This window comes from Marmota flaviventris, chromosome 6, assembly GCF_047511675.1.
Source record: "Marmota flaviventris isolate mMarFla1 chromosome 6, mMarFla1.hap1, whole genome shotgun sequence".
Classification (NCBI taxonomy): domain Eukaryota; kingdom Metazoa; phylum Chordata; class Mammalia; order Rodentia; family Sciuridae; genus Marmota; species Marmota flaviventris.
In genome coordinates this window covers 46,690,047-46,712,407 of record NC_092503.1, presented here as the reverse complement: position 1 = coordinate 46,712,407, position 22,361 = coordinate 46,690,047, and the positions used below count along the sequence as shown (strand labels likewise).

The following is a 22,361-nucleotide window of genomic DNA, read 5'->3' as shown; positions in this document are numbered from 1 at the left end:
CTACTACATATGAAAAGAAATTATGATTTCTTTTTGAATATGTGAGTAATTTGAAACTTTTTTAAAAGAACTTTACTAAAGTATCTTTGAAAGCAATATCTCATACTTGGTTTCCTCCACAATTACAGTAAATGTATGGTGCAAGCATCATGTCATCAACATCATGGTGAGGGGACTATGGCGGAGTCATAACATAGTGGAGAAATGGACCTAGGTGTGTATAGAAAGGGCCAAGGCAAGGACTGGCCTCACTTTATGACAACCATCCCTCCTGAGGCAGCATCAATCCATTCATGAATGGTGGACTCCCATGACTTTGTAGTTTGGATCTTGAATGACCACTGGGAGGTTCATGTATTCAACACTTGGTCTCCAGACTGTGGTGCTATTGGGAGGGGGTGAATCTTCCGAAGATGAGGCCTAATGGAAAAAACATGATTTGGGGCATGCACTTGAAGGAGTTATTGAGACCCTGGCCCCTCCCCCCACCCCTGCTCTCTCTCTCTCTCTCTCTCTCTCTCTCTCTCTCTCTCTGTTTCTTTGTCACCATGATGTTAACAGGCCTCCTCTAACATGCATTCCTACCATGATGCATTGTTGTGTCACAGACCCAAAGCAACATGGATTAAATCCTCTGAAATTGTGAGCCAAAACAAACTTTCCACCTTTCAAATTGTTTTTCTTGGGTATGTTGTCATAGCAATAGAAAACTGACTAACACACCTTCTACTAGGCTCTATCTCTTAAACAAAATGGGACTAAGCCTAATACCATCATACTGAGGATCAAGATGTCAGCATATGAACTTTTGAGGAAAAAAATCCATATCCAAACCACAGAAGAATTCTCCCCTAGAAGCAGCAGAGAGAACATGGCCCCACATGTCTACGCCTGAATTTCTACTTGTAGCCTCTAAATGTATAAAGGATAAATTGTCACTGTTTTTTTCCTTGTCTTTTATGGAACTGGGGATCAAACCCAGGGTTTTGAGAATATGAGGCAAGTGCTTTGCCACTGAGCTGTATCCCAGCCCAATTTCTACTGTTTTAAGCCACTCGTTTTGTGGTACTAAGCTACAGAAATCTAAGGAAAATAATATTTTTGATAAAATATTTTCAATATTTTCCATGCCTTTTAATCACGTCCTGCTATTTTTCTATCCTTACTTCCATTTTGGCCATTCATATTTGCTCAGAAAAAAAGGTTCATGTCATCAGTATATTATAGCTCAGTAAACAGGTATTGCAAAAGGTAGTCTCATATAATCATCTCTGTATCTGTGGTCATATAGCATACTATTTCCTGTTTGTGTTTTTTTTCATTTTAATGAGCTTACCAGGTTTTGTTCTTCACATTTTCAGAAAAAAAAAAAAAAAAACAGAAGAATGTGGAACACTTGTATTTATTGTCATTCCAATTGTTAGACCATTTTCAAAATATTACTTTTAGTTCTTATCTTTGTCAACATCATCGTCTTTTCCCATTTTCTAGCTTCTTCAGAAAAATGCTTAGTTCTTTGCTTCCATTCTTACATGTAAAAACTTAAAAGATGCACATTTTAATTGAGACCATTCACCAGCAGGTCTCTCTCAAGTTAGGACCAGAAAAATCGATATAAGATGTTGTTATTTCTCTATACTCAGAATAACCATGTTTTTTTTTTCAGGCAAATATGCATTAATGGGTAGGACCCCAGTGGGAACCCAGGATGCTATAGGATCCAAGAAAGATTCCCACAGTCCCTTCCTCACTCAGTTCTCTCAGCAGCTCCACTCTCCACTACTTCACATTTGATCCCTTACCTGTTGGTTACTTGGAGATAACTAGATTCTCAGAAGTCTTCACTCCTTTTTTGCTCTACTGAGCTTTGAAAATTACCTTTTCTGAGTGCATATTCTACCCGTCCCTGTCTCCTAAAGACCTAACTTTTGTGCCCTTTGAAATCCCTGTTAATTATCAATCAAATACTCTGAAATCTCTGTTTGCTTTTGAAACATACCCTTTACCTTTTTGTTCTGAGTCAACAGTCCACCTTTTCCCAGCTTCTGAAACCCTATCTCTTATCCCTTTGAAATCCATAGTCAATTATCAACCAAATATTCTATAATATCTATGTCTTCTGGGAACCTGTCCTTCACCTATTTGCTCTAACTTGGCCAAATTTCTACGCCTCCTCTGCTTCTGAAGCCCTATATCTTATGCCTTTTGAAATCATGGGCAACTATCAACCAAATACTCTTTAACATCAGCAATCTTCTAGGAACCTGTCCTTCAACTTTTTATTATAGGAAACATTTATCTTCCTTATGAAAATAATGCTCTCCTTGTAGTATTTTTTTTTCCAATTGTGGCCATTTTCTGTCTCATGAGTGGTGTTTGACAGTCCTTCTTTTTTATTGCTAACTTCATATAATTAGCCCATTGTCCTTCATGAAAGACTCAACCCAGTGTTGAATGTTACATTATGTCCACATATCACCCATTATCCATTCTTACTATAGAGATCAACCAACTTGATTCAGTTCTCTCATTCATTGACGATTCCACCTCCTTGATAGCTGAATTGTTATTCCTATTATTTACAACTAGAAACTGATCAAAGCAACTATCAGATGATGTTGAAAGATGGAGGAAAAAAAGATGATTTCCCAGAGATTAAGGACTTCAGTAGCTACCCAGTGTTAAGTTCTGTCTGTTCCCCCTTCTATATATCCAAGCCTGGATACAAGGACAATATATACCCAGAAATTTCAATGGGCACATACTTTAAAAATTTCTGAGCCTGGCGCAGTGGCACACGTCTGTCATCCCAGCAGCTCAGGAGGATGAGACAGGAGGATCGTGAATTCAAAGCCAGCCTCAGCAACAGCAAGGTACTAAGCAACTCAGTAAGACCCTGTCTCTTAATAAAATACAAAATGGAGCTGGAGATGTAGCTCAGTGATTGAGTGCCCTTGAGTTCAATCCCTAGTACAAAAAAAAAAAAAATTTTTTTGTGAGACAGGTCTGCTCTCTCAACAAGTGGATGGCAGTAAAGAGATCTTGCAGAACAGAATCCTTTTTCACCCTTTCCCAATCTCTTCCAGGCAAATACTAAGGAAAAGCCACTTACCTCCTCCACAGTGGGTTCTGCAGAGACAGTGGGTTTCAGCCTACTTAACTGGAACTTCCCCATGAGCATAAGCAGAGGTGAAATCTATTCCCAGCCATATATATATATATATATATATATATATATATATATATATATATATATATATATATATATATATATATTAGTTATACGCGGACACAACATCTTTGTTTGTATGTGGTGCTGAAGATCGAACCCAGGCTGCACACATGGCAGGTGAGCGCGCTACTGCTTGAGCCAATACCCATCCCAATATTCTTTAATCCTTGCAATGACATCCATCAAATTTAGTCTATAGGGGACATACATGATCCTTCCCTTCTCAAGATTCTCAAGGTTAGGAGACTTCTACCCATTTTTGAGAGGAAACATTAAAATTAACATTTAAAATATAATCAGTCCTTATTTTCAGTGGTTCTCTAAGAGCCCAATGCTTTGTTCTCTTTCTTTTTTCCTCTGGAACTTTTTGCATCTGAGCACATCATTGAGTATTCCCTAATTTTTAAACTTTTGCTAACTATGAATTAATGTTTTGTCCATTTAATTACTGCAAGATTTTTTCTGCTCTTTGGAAATGTTTTCTTATTTATTTTATAAATCAAATAAATGTATGGTAAAAATCAGAAAAATATACAAATCCTATGTACACTGTCACACAAATATTCCCAAAAGGAACAGTACTAAGATCAAGGGAAAAGAAAAAATGCTAACATCCCAGAAGTGCTCTCATTTACCTGTTAAGTTACTGCATTATTCCTTGAAGGTGAACACCCACCTTCTAAAACCATCATTAGTTGCACCTTTTTTCGAATCATATAAGAAAACATGCAATAAGTGTCTGGCATGTTTCCACTGAATATTATATTTCTAAACTTGTGTATGTTTTTCAGAGAATTGTAATTCATGCTTCTTTATAGATAATTTGTTTCATAATGTGAAATATCACAATTTACTTATTTATTTGGATGTACATGGATATTGGTTTGTGCTATGGTTTGGGTAAGTGTCCTCCAAAAGACCCCTGTGTTGAAAGCTCCATCCCTACTCCTTAGTGCTCTTGGGAAGCAGACCACCTGTCGGGTCTAGATGGAGAAAGTTAAGTCATCAGGGCCATTCCATTGGGGAATATTAGGACCCTGGACTTTTCTTCTTTCTCTCTTTTTCCTTCCCAGATGCCTTGAAGGGAGGAGCTTTACTCCACTACACACTGCCCATCATGAAATAATGTTTCACTACAGCCCATAATCCACTGAGTCAAGTGACTGTGTCTGAAAACTCTGAAACAATGATCCAAAATGGACTTTTCCTTTCTTATGAATTTATTATCTCAGGTATTTTGTTATAATAATGGAAAGCCAAGTAACACAGGTTGTTTCCATTTGATGACTTTGTATGGTGCTACCCTTAAAGGCTTATAAATCTACTAAACTTTTATTAAATATTCAACTGTTCAATTTCTGTGATGTAATTTTATTGAGTGATACATTATGGATAGAACTTTGTTGTAGTGGTGGTAGTGTTACTGTACTGGGGAATAACCACAGGGGAGTTCTACTACTGAACTATATCCCCAAGCCTCCTTTCCTTTTCTAAAACTTTTGACACAGGGTCTCTGTATGTAGCTGAGGCTGGCTAGAACTTGCTATCCTCTTACCTCAGCTTCCTAGGTCATGAGATTACAAGTGCATGCCATCCTGACCAGCCTGAAAAAACTATTTTTTCATCTAGTGCAAACTGTGATCTGTTAAATTATTAAAAAGAAGTACCTATTTATATAGGACTTCTCCATTTATTCTATATCACATTTGAATATCCACATTGATTTCGAAACCAAAGAATTAAAATTTAAGTACAAGAATAAAATGATTTTTAATGTTTAATTGATCCTGAATTTAATTGTGGTTATTGGAAAATACACAATACAGAATAATTTCTGAAGATATTTGCAAGTCATGTTTTATGCTTCCTGTTTTGCCATTTTCATGCAGGGTACCAAAGCTGCAAAAGCATTTTAATTTCTGATTTGTAATTTTAATTATTAAAGTAAAACTAATTTTTTTAAATTTTAAAGAATTCATGGCAACTGATCTAAGCATAGTTTATTTATTTTGTTAATGAAGTTTTATAATTAGTAGTAGGCATTATGTATGTTATTATTATTATGTATGTTAAGGTATAGCATTTGATTAGAGTTTACATGATTCTTTTATAGTTTGATTAGAATTCTACTCCTCATTTATATCCCAGACGAACTTGAGGGGAAAGTCTTTCATTTCCCTTTGGAATATCTGGTCAAATCTTTCATTCTGCTCCACAGTAAAATGATGTTTCCAATCTCCAATGGTACCTAATGGGATATGAACATGAATGTCACTTTGGTGAATAAAGAACACTTCATGCTAAAGACTGCCTCAACCATTTGAACCCATGTGTCCCATTGTCCCAGATGTGGAACCCCTGTCAAATTTAAATGGAGCAACCAATATACCTATTTTTTAACTTTCTAATAATATGTGAATATTATTGTGTTCACAGAATTTAAAAATTGGAAATTAATGGGTTAATCTCTTTTCAACCAAGCTAAATATTTGTTCAGATCCACAGGATTGGAGACCTCATCTTTTCTTACACAGGAATGATTGAATAAAGAATCTAGGAACAAAATAATGCAGTAAAGAGATTTAAAATTTACTTCTCCATATGTTAGCCTTTCCCACTCTGTGATCCTTAGGAATAAAAAAACTATAAAGATATGAATACATTAGAATTTAAAAAGTATTTTAATATATATACTCCTGTATATATACTAAGTGAACCTCATACTAAGTGCACCACATTTATCAACTGTAATATAATTCTTACTAAAACCCTCCAAGATAAGTATTTCTTTCTTTTTCAATTTGAAAAAAAAAAACAAAAACAAAACTCAAGTATTTTCAACCTATAAAATCAAAGTCATATAGAGCACCAGAGCTTCTCTTTCTGCATCTTTTTTTTTTTTTTTATACAAGATTAAACCATCATTATGCCATTCTTTTTCGTGGGGGTGAGTACCGGAGATTGAACTCAGGGGTACTCGACCACTAAACCACTCCCCACCTCTATTTTGTTTTTTATTTAGAGCCAGGATCTCACTGAGTTGCTTAGCACCTTGTTTTTGCTGAGGCTGGCTTTGAACTTGCATTCCTCTGCCTCAGCCTCCTGAACCGCAGGGATTACATTATGCCATTCTTCTTAAGTGAAAAATAACTTGGCATTTCCAGCTATCAGGTTCACATGTATAGACATTATTATTGGCCTTTGGAAAAGATAACAAGCTCTTAGGGATATGAGAATTGCTTTTTATCTACTGTAGCTGAGGAATTAAAAGGGAGAATTTATAATAAATGTCATCAAAAAAAGGAATTTAAAAATATATCAATATCTAGGGCAATTTCCATAGGATGTTTATACAATTGTTCATAAATTAATATCCATCATCCTATTGGTAAATTATGAGCCAATTATGACATAAAATGTGAATAAAGTAGAAGTGAAATGTTTAGAATGTTTATACACTAAATGATTAAATTAAAAATTAACAATTTGAAGCCAGGTGTGGTGTTGTATGCTTGTAATCCCAGCAGCTCAGGAGGCTGAGCAGGAGGATGTTGAGTTCAAAGCCAGCCTCAGCAAGGGTGAGGCTCTAAGCATCTCAGTGTGAGACCCTGTCTCTAAATAAAATACCAAATAGCAGCTGGGGATGTGGTTTAGTGCTTGAGTGCCCCCGAGTTCAATCCTTGGTACTACTATACTACTACTAATAATAATAATAATACTTTGAATTTAAAGGGTATCAGTTACAAGGGAAATAATATTCATTCTTGACAACTACTTCAAGCATGTAATAAGATCACAGTAAAAACGATTTCAAGGATTTTTTGAAGTAACTGAATTCATAGCAGATAGCACTAATAAGATATCACTCTTTGTGATGACACATGGTAACACAGTAATCCAAACCTCCTCCCAGCACAGCAAAACACACATTAAGTTTACTCCTTAGATTATTCTAGAAGAACAAAGGGAAAATAAGGATTATTGTTCTTCTCATTTAATATACCTGACGAGGCTCATGTGACTTAGAAATAAGGCAATATTAATTAAGCAGTTTGTATACTAAAACACTTAGGTTTCTTGAAAACCTCTTCAGACCTACTCTCAATTAGATGCTTAATTTCTCTAGGTTCCAAATGTCACTGTTACTTGGAGAGACATAATGGAAGCACTTATTATTTCTCCTAGGTATCAAGGACTTGAATGACAGCTTACATCTTGCTACTAAGAACTACTGAATAGTACCTTTCCGCAGAAAATTTCCTTCGTTGTTTCTCACTCCCATTTCCTGTTTTACAATATCATCATAATTTGCTTGTGGATTAGTCTTCATGTTCTGAAATGAAGCCTGTTTCACAACAGTATCCACGACTTCTTCACTAAGTTCTTTCTCAAGAAATCTACAGATTTTCAACACTGCACTTCTGAGGTCCTGAAAGAGTCATGAGTATGCATGAGTTACAGCCAAACACACAACATTTTCATATTCTAGTGAAATTGATTGCTGGAATGCAAAGAAGTGTCATCATATGAACCATGCAGTTTGTTATGAAAAGAGAATGGGGAAACAAACTGACATGATTATCTCAATTGATGCACAAAAAACATTTAACAAAACCCAACATCTTTTTATGATGAAACTCTCAATAAATCTGCAATGGAAGGAATCTACGTCAACATGAAAAAGTCTTATATGGAACAGCTAACAGCAAACTCAACTAAGAGAGAAAGATTTTCATCTGAGATGTGGAGTAAGTTCAACTCCATTTTTCCACTTTAATTTATCATGATACTAGAAATACTAGCTGCAGCACCTAAGCAATAAAAACAAAAAAGGTACTGAAATAGAAAATAAAGCAAATGAAGTGGTCCCTGTTAGCGCATAAGATTATCTTTTACATTAAAAACCCCAAGTACACTCACACACACACACACACACACACCAAAACAAACAAAAAATAAAACAAAAAAGACATTAGAACAAAGAAATTTAAGTTGTAGAATAAGAAACCAAATATCTTAAAAGTTCTACTACCCAGAATACATAAAGAATTCTTACAAATCAACGAGAATAAAAAAACCAGTCCAATTAAAAATTGGCAAAGGATTTCTTCAAAGTAGATATACACATGTCCAATAAGTACATGAAAAGATGCTCAGTATCACTAATCATTAGGGAAATGCAAATCAACCACAGTAAGGTACCACTTCACACCCATTAGGAAGGCTATTATTATTTTAAAATTTTAAATATTTTATTTATTTTTATTTCAATATTTTTATTATTAAAAATAAACCACATCAGACAACAATAAGACCAATGAATCAGAAAAATTAAGATTTATGCATGTTGGTAGAAATGTAAAAATGCTGCAAATGCAATGGAAATAGTATGAACCTAAAAACAGCATTACAATATGACCCAACAAATCCACTTCTGTGTATGTACCCCAAATATTGAAAGTTAAAGTCTCAGAGAGAGATTTGTACACCATGTTCATACATCATTATTCACAATGCAGAATATAAAAGTGATCTATATGTATGTATATGTATGAGATACACAAATACAATGTAGTACATATGTACATTGGAATATTATTCAGCCTTAGAAGGAAGGCATTATGCTACAAATGCATGAACCCTGAAGACATTATGGTAAGTTAAGTTAAATGAGCCAGTCAAAAAGGACAAATACTGTATGATTCCACTGATATGATATACTAAGACTAATCAACTTCATAAACACAGAAAGTAGAATGTTTTTTTACAAGACCTACAGGGAGCTGAGACTGGAGAATGAGGGATTATAGCCTTGTGAATATAGAGTTTCAGTTTTGCAATATGAATTCATTTTAGAGTAGGAGAGTGGTGATGTTGGCACAAGAATATGAACATACTTCATGACACACAACTGTTCCCTTAAAAAATGGTTAAAGCAGGCTGGGAACGGTGGCTCATGCCTGTAATCCCAGGGACTCAGGAGGCAGAGGCAGAAGGATGGTGAGTTCAAAGCCAGCCTCAGCAATTTAGCAAGGGCTAAGCAACTCTGTGAGACCCTGTCTCTAAAAAAATACAAAATAGGGCTGGGGATGTGACTCAGTGGTTGCGTGTCCCTGAGTTCAATCCCTGGTATCCGCTTCAAAGTCGTTAAAGTGGCATATTTTATGTCATGGATATTTTATCACAAGTAAAAAATATACTTTATGTCATGGATATTTTATCACAAGTAAAAACTTCAGTGGGAGGATAAAACCTAAACAGAATTACTATAGGCAATAGTACTTTAACTGGAAAAACTGTATCTCAAAGAGGTTATAACAATTTTCATGAGAAAGGAACTTTTCTTTCAATTCAAGAAGCAAAGATTTCTTTTCTGGATAAAATTTTAAAAAATGAGCCCCCAACTAAAGAAACCTGAAACCCCTAACCCTATGAAATGTGAACTTCAAAGTGCTTGATACACTATGTGCTCACAAGAAATGGAGATGGGTTGGCAGGTTGGGGACAGAGGATACAGGGCCTTGCTAACTTCCTGAGTATGTTAGCTGTATTCTTGTAGGGGAAAAAATGTAGTGTGAGAGGATGAATAAAAATAACAGGTCCACAGAAAATGCTCAGGGGTTACTCCAGTTGAACTGGGCTAATTGGGCTGTGCAAAATAACCACACAAGGGACACAAATACCTTTTTCTTTGGGGTCGCTGTGATGGCTCCTCTGACCTTAAGGGTCCGCAGGAAGAGAGAGAGTGAGTGCACATGCCCTGACCCCTTTTATTGAGGAGAAGCTATTCAAATGAGGCAACGGGTCAGGTTTCAGGGGGCTGAGTCTATGTTCATGATGTCCACTGTCAGCAGGTTTACTGACACCTGGGTAGGCCACACCCAAGGGCAGAGTAAGAGAAGGGGACACACACAAGGCACTTCCATGGAAGATTCTATCCTAAACAGGGCAAGGGGTTATATTACAAAAGAACAGGTGAGCATAGCTTCACCCATGGGGCTGTAGCAAGACACACCCATGCACGAAACACCAACCCTTGAACCCAAGAAGGGTGGGGAAAGCTCTGCCACATTTCTGTGATTGAGTGCCTCAGCACCCAGCAGAGGAGTGTGACTCAGTCATGTGCAAGGTTGGTCTCCCACACCACAGTTATTAACTTATTTCTACACCAAACTTGGGTGCAGAAAAAAATAATAAAATTAGGATATAAATGAATACAAAGGGATAAGAAAATGTGAACAAGTTCTAGCATAAAAAAGACAATAAAATAGAACTATCGATGTTACAAATGTAGAAATTATCCGAAAGAATTTCAAAACAGCTATACTTGTCACATACAAGGAAATAAGAGATAAAATTAAAGTCTTTCCCTCAAAGCCAACTATTATTAACCAAAGTATCAGATAAACCCCCAGCTTGTTAATCGAAATGTAGACTTTAGTGAATAATTTTAATGGAAGATGAAACACAGATTGTTTTAGTCAGGTTTTTCGTTGCTGTGACCAAAAAAACCTGACAAGAATAAACGTAGAGGAGGCAAAGTTTTTTTGGTGGCTCGCGGTTTCAGAGGTCTCAGTCCATAGACAGCCGGCTCCATTCCACAGGGCCTGAAGTGAGTCAGAATATCACGGTGGAAGAATGTGGTGGAGAAAAGCAACTCAAGACATCACACCAGGAAGCAGAGAGAGCTCCAATCAGCTCATGACATTATACCACAAAGGGATATCCCTGATGACCTACCTCCTCCAGCTCTACCCTACCTACCTGCCTAAAATTACCACTTAGGATATTAATGCCCTGATTAGATCAGGCCTTTTATCATCCTATCATATATCATCCCTAAACTTTTCTTTCATAGTCTCACATATGATCTTTTGGGGGACAAGTCATAATTAAACCATAACATAGATTCAGAGATTATTTTCTAGGTCTTGCTACAGTCTTGTACTTTGGCCAGTTCTTCAGAACACCAGCCATTCCCTAATTCTACTACCAATTACTATCCAAAATTCTGAGCCATATTCCACAAAATGGTTTTTCATGTAACACAACGGGCAGCTCTCTTCTTTACCACTGTATTTGTGGGGTCTCCAAAGACAACTGCCCCACACCCTTCAGGTATATATGCATCTCTTTCCTAGAGGCATCAGCCAGTTCCAATATGTTGAAGGAAAAGATAACAGGATGGGAATGATTAAATCTCTCATATTAGACTCCCCCCAAAGGGGAGTATCATTTCTCTTAAGATAAAGTATTTCCAGAATTTTTACATTTTAAAATAAAATACATATATGAAAATGACACGCATTCCAGAATCCCCCAATAAACACCCTTTCCTCATTTTAAACCTTGTCCTTCCCCTAATGGTAACCTCCATCCTCATTATATGATAATGAATTATTGGTCTTCTAACTTGACTTTTTCCACCTAAATATGAATCTTTAAACATTATAGTTATAATTGCTTCTAGTTCAATTATATACCACTCGACTCTACTTGTGACAGGAAAGTAGAAAATAATCCTGCATAGTCATTAAGGTTCTAGGGCTACTACTACTAATTAAGTGAGAAATGTGAAAAATCCTCTGAGAGAAACTGCCCTGAGTTTATACATTTTGCTGGGTTTATCACTGGAGAAGCAGGCATGCGCAGTGTTTCGTAAAACTACCAAGACATTTCCAAGGGAAGCAACAGACAAAGGAAGACTCCAAAACGTATTCCAACTTTGATGAATACCTAATGTTTTTTTAAAAAAAATATTGTTTGAATGTTGATGGACCTTTATTTTATTCATTTATTTAAATACGTTGCTGAAAATAGAACCCAGTTCCTGACACATGCTAGGCAAGCACTCTACCAACTGAGCCACCACCCCAGCCCTGAATATCTAATTTTTGACAACATTGTGAGGTTTCTCTAGAAAGAGCTGTAAAGCGGAAAACTTGAGTTGACCAATGTCTATATTCCTTCTCTCCTTTACTTCCTTACTCCATCCTACCCCAATCAATTTTATCCACATTCATTCTTCTCATACATTCTTTTGTTCTTTTTGGTATTGGGAATTGAATCCAGGGCCCCTTAACCACTGAACCACATCCCTATCCCTTTTTATATTCTATTTTGAGATAGGGTCTCATTGAGTTGCTTAGAGCCTCACTAAATTGCTGAAGCTACTTTTGAACTCTCAACCCTCCTGCTTCAGCCTCCCAGGCTACTGCCATTATATTCTTTATAGTGATGATGTTCAAATTAATGGCATTAATATCTAAAGGCAGAAATCTTTTTGAGTTTGATTTGTATTTTTCATTTGTTTCTCACTCTATTCATTTGATTTCTTCTAAATCACTTTAATCTTCACAGGTCAAAAACAATGTCATATTCAAGCTCCTCTGATCCCCCTCTAACCCAACCCTGCCTCAGAGTGCCCTAAACACCTTCACGAATGAGACCACTATCTGCACACCTGCACCAACTGGAAATAAAGGAAGCATCCTTGATACCTCTCTCTTTATCATTTGTACTTTGTACAATCCCTTTTCTTTTTACATCTTAACTGTGCCTCAAAACTCTGTATTCTCTTCATTCATAATGACATTACTCCAATCCAAGGAAGCACTGATGTTCAGTGGATTAACACACTGGTCTGTGTCTGGACTGGATTAGTTATACTCACTATTTTTTCTTTTTAATTCATGAATGGGAATAACATTCAAAAATATAAATCATATTCTATGGCTACCCCTCTTAATAATTCTTTTAGAGGCTCTTGACTACTTTTAACTTTAAAGAAATCACTCTCATTAACATAGTCCACAGATCTTATAAAATCTGGCTCCTACAAAACCCCTCTATATTAATATTTCATCTCTTCCACATTGTTCAAGTTCTTCCCTTAGGTCTTCAAAGGTCTCATGCATTTTCCTTTTTTCTTATAAGTCTCTCCCATTTCTTTTCTTTCTGTTCGCTCTTATTTATTTATTTCAGGAAAAAAAAAGACCTTCACTTTCAACTATACTAGATACTCTCAGTACATATGCACATTGACATTATAGTTAGACTTTTCCTTAATAATTTCACTTATTACTTTTGAACTACATATACTAGCTTGGTGAGTACCTGTTTTCCCTGATAGATTATGAGTTCTGTTTATAAAAAATTCAGTCATCTATTACTCATGATTCAGTGCCAGTCACAGAGCAATCATTCAGTGATTGTTGAAGTAACTGAATATATGATGTATTAATGAATCCACATACCAACCAGAGTCCACAGAACAATAAATTTCAACTATCTTGTGTTTGAATTACACAAAGTTTTCAGGCAGTTTTGAAACTTTCACCAGCATATAAGCATCCTATGACTTCACATGAAGATTCTCTTTAAAAAACAGGAAGAACATGCCTCACAGGCCTCACCCTCATCTATAGCAACAATTATCCTGTCTTTGAAGTGGCTTCTTCCCCCATTGTCATGGTGTTCCTTGATGAACTTTCTTAAGTACAAGTACCATGGAAAAAAGTTTGTTGTATGGTGTATCCTCAAAAAAAAAAAAAAAAAAAAAAAAAAAAAAAAAAAAAAACCACTAAACTAAAAACAGAACTACTGTATAATCCAACTGTTACATTCCTGGGTATATATCAAAAAGAAATAGAGTCACCATAGAAGAGACAACTCACATGTTCATGTTTATTGTATCACTATTCACAATAGATAAGGATTCAGCCTAGGTGTCTATCAAAGATGAACACATAAAGAAAACATGGTGCACACACACACACACACACACTGGACTATTATTCAGATATAAAAAAATGAAATCTTCCAGCAAAATTCATGAACTGAAGGAGATCATGTTAAATAAAATAAGCCAGACATACAAAGACAAGTAGTGCAAGAGGCACACGTGAGAACAACAACAAATATGGACTGAAACTAGAATCATGAATACTAGTGCCTGTGAAGGGTCCAGGGGGAAGGGTAAGTAAGAGTGGAAGAAGGGAGATTGTATATGATCAGTGCATGTTGCATGGTCATATAGAAATCAGATAACACCCATTAATACGTAATTAATATTAATAAAAATGATTTACAAGATTGGTATCCTAGATATTTGAGGTTGCCTTTATTTCTACAGTTTTTAAATGATAACCATGGTGACTGTGTGTAGTGAGAAGACACCCTTGAGGAAAACCAGTAATAATTAATGGATAAGCAGGAAATTAGACCCCCCACTTACCCCCCAAAAGCCTACGAAATATGTATGAAAATGACTAGGAGAATGAGTTTTACTGAAACCAGGAGAAAAAAGGTTTAAAAATAGAATTTTAAAAAATACTTCTTATTTTACCTTTTTCATATCTTCATAGCTCATGAACAGAATATTGAAGTCATGTCTGTGTTCATACCAGCCTTTTATGTGATCAAACCAACGACTTCCCACCACTGTGCAAAAAATAATTAGTAAGAAGGTAAAGATGTTGCACTTATTGAATAGCAAAGTATTCTGTCTTTTCCTCCTTATGGTCACAAAAACAAAAATAAAGGCCCCAACCACTGAACATCTATATTACTGTTTTGAAATGATTACTGCTTAGGGGAACAATCATGGTTTTCATAGAGAAGTGATCATGAAAAGTGACTTTATGGATGTAGGAAGGCAGCAATGAAGAAATGAGAAAGCCCCTGGGTCTAAGTTTAAATCAGATTTCTTTAAAGCAATTTCCTCCACTTTCCTATATCCACCAGAAAACACACATGTCCATTTTTCTTCTCATTCTCTAAGATTTCTGGATAGCAAAGCTACCTGTTTACAATGAGACAAAACCTGAATGTAATCTTTAAATGAGTGAGATCCTGATACTTCTCACTACAAGTCCCTTGCAAGCTTCAATCCTCATCAGTAGTGGAGTGATAAACTCCACCATGGCCCTAGAAGGCTTACCACAGGTCCAGGAGAGAGTACACAAACACCCTGATCATTAGTGATTCTGGAATGTATTGTTTTAATTATATTTGTAGCTAGTTTAAATTGATAGAATACGTGTAAGCCTCTTATGGACTGGTCAAAATATTTTCCAAACAACATGCCTTTGAAAACTTGACAAAACCCACATGGTCCTGGCAAGGAATGGAAACGCCACTGGGTGGCAGACTAAGTTGATATGTCATAGTAACTACTCAAGAGCATGCATTGTACAATTGCCCTTTTCCATCTCTCTACATATCTTTCCTAAGTTTCTTGATAAATAAACTCATAGTTACCTTGTCCATCTAGAAACATTTTTATATAATTCTCAAAAGTTTCAGAATTCTTTAATATAGCCACCCAATTTGAATAATGAAAAAAGGAAACCAAAACATCTTTAGGATTTCTGTAGATATAAAGAATCTGCAGGAAGAATTAGAAATAATATTAACAATTCCAGCATATTATTTCAAGTTTTTAACAGTTGCATCATATTCATTAGCTGAATGAATCATAATCATCTTAATCCATTCTTCTAGTCATGGAAAATTAGGTGTTCCCCCAATTTTTCTCTATTACAAAAAGTGTTGAAATAAATTCTTTTACTTATAGGACAGAAACTGTATAAAAAAATTAATATGAAAATACCACTAATGAAAAGTTGAACCAAAAAAAGGCCTTTCACAGAATACACAATAATTATTGTCAATAACCTATCAAAACAGGCTTAATCTCATTAGTGAGTATGGACATGTAGGTTAAGATCACTTTAACATACCTCTTCATAAATAACACATTGAAAAAATTTAAAAGTCTGATATGTATCATTACTAGGAGGAAGTCAAAACATGTCCATTAGCAATTTAGCAGGAACTGATACACCTGCTTTCTTAAGAAAATATAGTCCCCATCCCATAGAACTGAAAATCCTTGTACTTTTGGCTTTGCAGTTCCCTTCTTGGATGTATATTATAGGAAAATTCCTGCATATGTGCCCAAAGGCCATTCTCAAGAACATTCATAGCAGCAAGTAGTGATATGCAAATGCTGGAATATTCTAATTTTTCTATGAAGAGAAAGTACAGATCTGATAGAACTACTTTCAGAAGTTATATTATGCAGCAGTGAAAATGGCATTTCAAATCAAGAACAAACAAGAGCATGTGGCAAAATCCCAGAGATTTAGAGAATAAGGAACAAAATGAAATTAAGTAAAATTGTAGGCCAAATGATTTAACATGATGGCCCATAATTTGTTTTCAAAGACCAACAGAAAAGGAACCTTTGTCCACTGATGATCATAATAGAAAAACTTCAATGGAAAAGTTCCAGTAAATCTGTAAGTATTTTGATTTAGCCACAATCATAGTAGAACACTTACAGAGAACTGTCTTTAACATAACAATAAAAGCAAAAATAAATTTATAAAATTGATTATTAAAATTTTATTTTATTTAGTTTTTAAAATTTGTATAAGTACCCAACACAGAAAGTTTATCTCCTTTTCTCATGTATGAAACATATTACATGTTTGAAAACTGATCATGCAATTGACAATTAACTTTTAAATAAAATCCAAAAATTAGAATATGTAAACATCATTGCCCATGATAGAAAACTATACAAACACTTTTAAACTAAAAAAGTCTCAAGAGAGCTGAAACCAATTATAAAAGTAAAACTGAAATAACAGAGTTTTAAACATTAACAAAATCATATCCATAGTTATACTAAAAGTGATATTCATTTTAAAATGTTAATATTGACAAATATAAACACTGGAAATAGGTAAACTGAACATTTAATTAAAGAAGATAGAAAGACATATACTAAAATGAGATAATAATTAAAATGAAAGTATACATCCAGAAAAAAAGCTAGTTCCTCAGAGGGTGAAAACCTAGTAAAATAGAAAACTCGTTATATCCTGAAAACTCTAAAAATAAGAGAATATAAAATTTTTATCTTTGCAGCATGAATGCAAATATATAACCACAAAATTGGAGTAAATTGACGAGATTATTAAAAAGTTATACTTTTTTCAATGTTAAATATCTACAAGTGGGTAAAAAGAATAATAAAAGGTACATATTGATGGTATTAAAGTAGACCTGATAAAATAGAGACATAGAATGAAGCTCCAAGAATGTTGGTATATTGCAATGTTTGTTTTCCCAGAAAAAAATCTCTCTTAAATTAAAATCCACATTTGATAAGCGTTGTGGAACTACGCTATATTGTAAAAAGTAGATAGAAAACTTTGCCTTATCAGTTAAAATGTACAAAACAGGGAGGAACTGCTACATAATCAGCAGAAGTACCTATTTTTGGAATAAAGATTGCACACTGAAGAGAGAGACAATGAAAATTTAGCATATCAATATATAGACTTCAAAATAGTGGAGATACTCAAGTCAAAGATTTAAGAAAATATTCTGTGTCAATTAGTATCTCTTGGGACAAGTATAATGCAATATTCATATCTCATATAATAAGTAGTATAAGATTTAATTTATAATCCTAAGAAGGTTTTAATATAGCCAGGCTTGGTGACTCAAGTCTGTAGTCCCAGCTACTTGGGAGGCTGAGACAGGAGGATCACAAGTTCAGAGCCAGCCTCAAAAAGAGAGGTGCTGAAAATATATAACCACAGAAATGAAATGAAAGAATGAAACCCTGTCTCTCAATAAAATACAAAATAGGGCCGGGGATGTGGCTCAGTGGTTGAGTGATCCTGAGTTCAAGCCCATGTACCTCCCCCAAAAAGGTTAAAAATAATGTTAGCTAGGAGGGTATTTACATAATCTTTGTTGTTGGTGTTGTGTTTTCTTAGTAAATCACCAGAACCAGAAGTCAGGAAAGAAGTATTAACAGTTGGGTTACATAAGGTTAAAAGTTTTAAGCCGTTTTTCAGAAAAGTCTTTTCTTTTTAAAGGGGAAGACTGCCCCAAGTAAATATTCCACAAAACAGTAAATAAGACAACCTAAAGACACAGGGGCAAAAAATAAAAAGGATATTTAAAGGCCTATAAAATATATAAAAAGATAATCTTATTAAAATTGAAAGTGAAATTCGCTCAAAAATGAGATTACTTTCTTACTTAGCATATTAGGCAAATTTGAAAATTCCCATTATTAGTAAGCATGTGAGGACAGAGGCATTCCTACATGGTATTTGATGAAGTATGATTCATATATTATAAAAAGCAGGTAGGTAATCCCTGTCAACACTTAAAATATTAGACATTTTAATTTGAAAACTTCACATTAATTGAAACATGGCATGAGAAATAAAGTGCAAGTCTTTATAGGAATGTTTATGACAACACAAGACATCCATTGGCTGAAACTTATCTGTCCATCAAATACACATTAATTATTGCAAAGCCACACAATAAAATTCTATGAAATCATAAAAAAGAATGGCATTTTATGGCCAATGTGAAAGAATTTTTGTTATATGCTATAGAATAAATTGCAAATTATATCCACAATTGCTTATTACAGGCATAGTTTTTAGGACATTCATATATTTTTATTGTGGAAGGCAATATCCTAAACATAATTTGGGGAATCTACTTAAAGCAGGTTATTTTGCTTTTGCAAAAAAAGAGAGAGAGAGAGAGAGAGAGAGAGAGAGAGAGAGAGAGAGAGAGAGAGACTAAGCTCTATGACATACTTTAGCTTTTTTGTTCTTCAGACCTTTTGGAACTAAATAATATGGAAGATGAGAACTGAAGATTCGAGGGGATGGTATTTTGGTAAAGTCCAAATTATGATTATTGTATTCAAAGAAGGGAGCTCTATCTATTGTTTTGATGTCTTCGGTTCTGTTACGATGCCCCTCAAAATAAATCAAGCTTAGTATCTGCTGAGTCCAGATGGTACCTGAAAAAATAAATCATCTTGTTTTCAAACTCAATTAGTCATTAAAAATTAACTCAACAATAGTGTCATTCACCATAATCATTTGAGCTTTCTTTTCTTTTAAACACTCTAAGTATGCTAACAACTTTGTCCAACTTTCATTTTTGTCTCTATGAAACTTTAAAGTTAATAAAGATAAAATCAAAGACTCTAAATTCCTTTGTCACTTGAAGAGCTGTGTTTGTTCTGATTCCATGATAGTAATGATTTAGATTAATTCTGCCTCTCCTTCTCTGTTTCCTGCTCCATGTTAGGTCCTTTTTCGTGTTTTTAACTTTTTCCTTAACTTATAATAATTCTACATATTGATGGGGTAGAGTGTGGTATTCCACACATGCATACACCCTGTACTATCACATCAGGGAAATTAGCATTTCCTTCTCTGTGTCATTTCTTTCTGTTTGGAGTCTTCGAGCTTATTCCTTCTGTACTTTCTTACAATATGTTATTGGTTACTGAGTCCCTTTTGACTATATTTTGTGGGTACCTGTTTTTCTTTCATGAAATTCCTTTTTCAGAACTTTACCCTTTAGAATTATAGACAAATTAACAAAATTATAGCGAGTTCACTTTCCCCTCCTTTTCTCTTTACCATGTAAGGTGGTTTTGTAAACTATTTAAGCATCCAAGGATGTCAGGAAATAGCAGAACTTGACATGAGTGTATATATATATATATATATATATATATATATATATATATATATATATATATCATTTTATTCACTTGTTTGGCCTAATCATGTATGATCAACTTCTTTGTGGTGTTCTGGGGAAACCACACTATAAATAAGCAAAACATTGTATGTAAAATCTTAATAACTACAGCTTTACTCCTTAGTCTGCATGGGCCACTCTAAAAACTCAAACCAAGCCAAGCATCCCGCCCTGCTGAAGTAGAAGTCACTATTACTATTATTAGTACTTGTTTAGCCCAACAGGATTGTGTTTTACCACTTCTTTGTAATGATTATCTTCACAAATCTCAAAATCATTCTTATTTCATTTTCTAGTAGAACTTACTGGTTGAAAACGTTTTTGAGAATCTTCAGTGGAACTCAGCTGACATGGAATACTTCTCAAGAAAATGAAACATCTTAAAACATGTATAATTATGGAAGATAAATCTTCCAACTCAGGAAGCATTTACAAATTAGAGAAAAGATGAGTTTGGACTGTCTCAGGTCTGTCCAACAGACCAAGCCAACAGGTCACCCTTTACCCAGTACCTGCTCATGGCTCAGTATTTGGTTTCTTTATATATATATATATATAAAGAAATATATATATATATATTTAACAGAATTGACAATATATCTATTGCAAATGAGCTTTGGTAGTATAGATTTGAGATTTAGCTAACTTTTTTTCTGATTCCTAATGGATATATAAATGTAGGTCAGGCTGCTGTTGATGTCTGAGCACATTTACATACACAGAGACACAATCACACACACACACACACACACACACACACACACATACCAAACTTTGGAAAAATCTACTCTCATGAGGCCACTCTTTACACTTACCAGATTTTGGATAGGTAACTATGAAGACATCATCATCTCTAATTTCAAAATCATCTGCACTTCGTACTATATGCATTTTAACTAAAGACCTTTCAAAATTGTAGCCTTTAAATTCAAATAAGTATTCCTCTGTGTTGTCCATAATTTTTCACCTACAAGTGCAAACATATAATATCAAGTTATTTTAGAAGTGAATAATAGTTATTGAGTGGTCAATATATGCCTAGCACTATTGCAATGACTGATGTGTATGAACATATTAATGACACTAACCACAGCACATATATGAATGATTTAAAACTTCACAAAACACCAACATTGCTGTGTTGCTAGCATCAGTGTTTTAAAGATGAGGCAGCAGAAATGCTGAAAAGTGAGACAACTCTTCTTAAAGGTCCATGAGGAACAGATACCATGATCCTCAACATAGAGAAGAGGAATTAACTCAGAGAAGTCAACCTGTCCAGCTAGCTGAACTGGAAAGATTGGAGAAGGGATAATTTGGCCAGAGAATTCATAATTTTTATCCAGAAATTCTTAGTGTTTTACATTTTTATTGCTTATATTTTTTGATTGTTGTAGAAATAAGAAATTCTTCAATGGATATTCTTTTATTTCTAATGTTTTTCTAGAGTATGCATAACTCATTGCGTCTGAAAGAAACTTCTGAATTAGGGATCTGAGATGCTGTTGAAAGTGAAAAATGAAAATGCTTTGCTCTTTAAATTGTTGTTACTTCAGAAATGCTGCCCTCGTAGTTACAAGTTACTTCATGAAAGTTATCCTAGTTTACAGTAGGAGATTTTAAAATCAGAAATCATATGAATCTCAATAATAAACTAAAACAAAAATGGAAAGCAAACAATGTAAAGACAAATATAATTAAAATTTTGTAATGAGAACAAAAAGGGAGACATAGAGGCAAGATGCAAAGGGAGGAAAGATGGCAGAATGGCCAAGCTGCCATATATATTTATTTATATCCATAGGTTACTTCAGGTCATTGGCATCATTAGTACATATTGTTCATTGTATTACAGACTTAGCAACATTATGCAGCTAATCCTCAGCTACATACTAAATTGCAATGTGCAATGTTAGGTGTTTTATGTAGCTCTCAAGAAAGTCCACTGTATAAAGTTATTGTTATGTGGAGAGGTTTAGGCTCAGTGAAACATTGTGTTTGTCCCAGGAGCTGTGTGCCTGAGATCAAGGTCTAGGCTAATAAGACTCTAGGGGCATTGCCACAGCAGCTATACATTGCACATGTATTCATTATCTTACTAGTTCCTAGGAGAAATTTCAGGGCATTCTAAGGGTGGGAAACAGAGTTCCAGTTACCCTCTCTGAGTGTGCTCACAAGAGGAATGCTTCCATGTATATTTCCATGGTCAAAATACCTACAAAATTCAGACCAGCCAAGCATTTCTATTTGCTCTTCCTGAGAAATCTTTTCTTGAAGGTTACATGATTGAGACAATCCCATAAGTTCTAATAGTAGATTTAGAATCAATATAGATTTCAGGTTTTTTTTTAATTCTGTGCATGCCAAGAAACTGAATTTGCTAAAAAGCTGCAAATATGGCTTTGTTTAAATTGTATGTCAAGAAATAACATTGAGTTCTTTACAAACAATCCAAGTTAACTGATCAATAGGAGGAATTCAGAGTTTAGTCTTTTCCAGAATAAGAACAGAAAATGATTAA

The 22,361-nt window shown here is 34.7% G+C and overlaps 1 protein-coding gene across 1 annotated transcript; it reads right to left on the bottom strand.

The window, feature by feature from the left end:
- Positions 1–5,165: 5,165 nt before the first annotated feature.
- On the bottom strand, positions 5,166–15,584 carry LOC139706202 (amine sulfotransferase-like). The gene is made up of 4 exons (XM_071613882.1): positions 15,494–15,584; positions 14,580–14,674; positions 7,475–7,661; positions 5,166–5,480 (listed from the first exon to the last, which is right to left on the bottom strand). Exons 1-4 carry the CDS (start codon positions 15,510–15,512, stop codon positions 5,359–5,361), a joined length of 423 nt encoding a protein of 140 aa, XP_071469983.1. The 5' UTR covers positions 15,513–15,584; the 3' UTR covers positions 5,166–5,358.
- Positions 15,585–22,361: the final 6,777 nt, after the last annotated feature.

Bases quoted from the DNA above. Each gene is read 5' to 3' on its own strand.
- LOC139706202 (XM_071613882.1), bottom strand. The intron at 7,662-14,579 runs GTAAAATAAGAA...TGACTCTTTCAG, and splicing joins GCTATGAAGATATGAAAAAG to GACCTCAGAAGTGCAGTGTT. The intron at 5,481-7,474 runs GTACTATTCAGT...ATATCCCATTAG, and splicing joins AGGAAATTTTCTGCGGAAAG to GTACCATTGGAGATTGGAAA.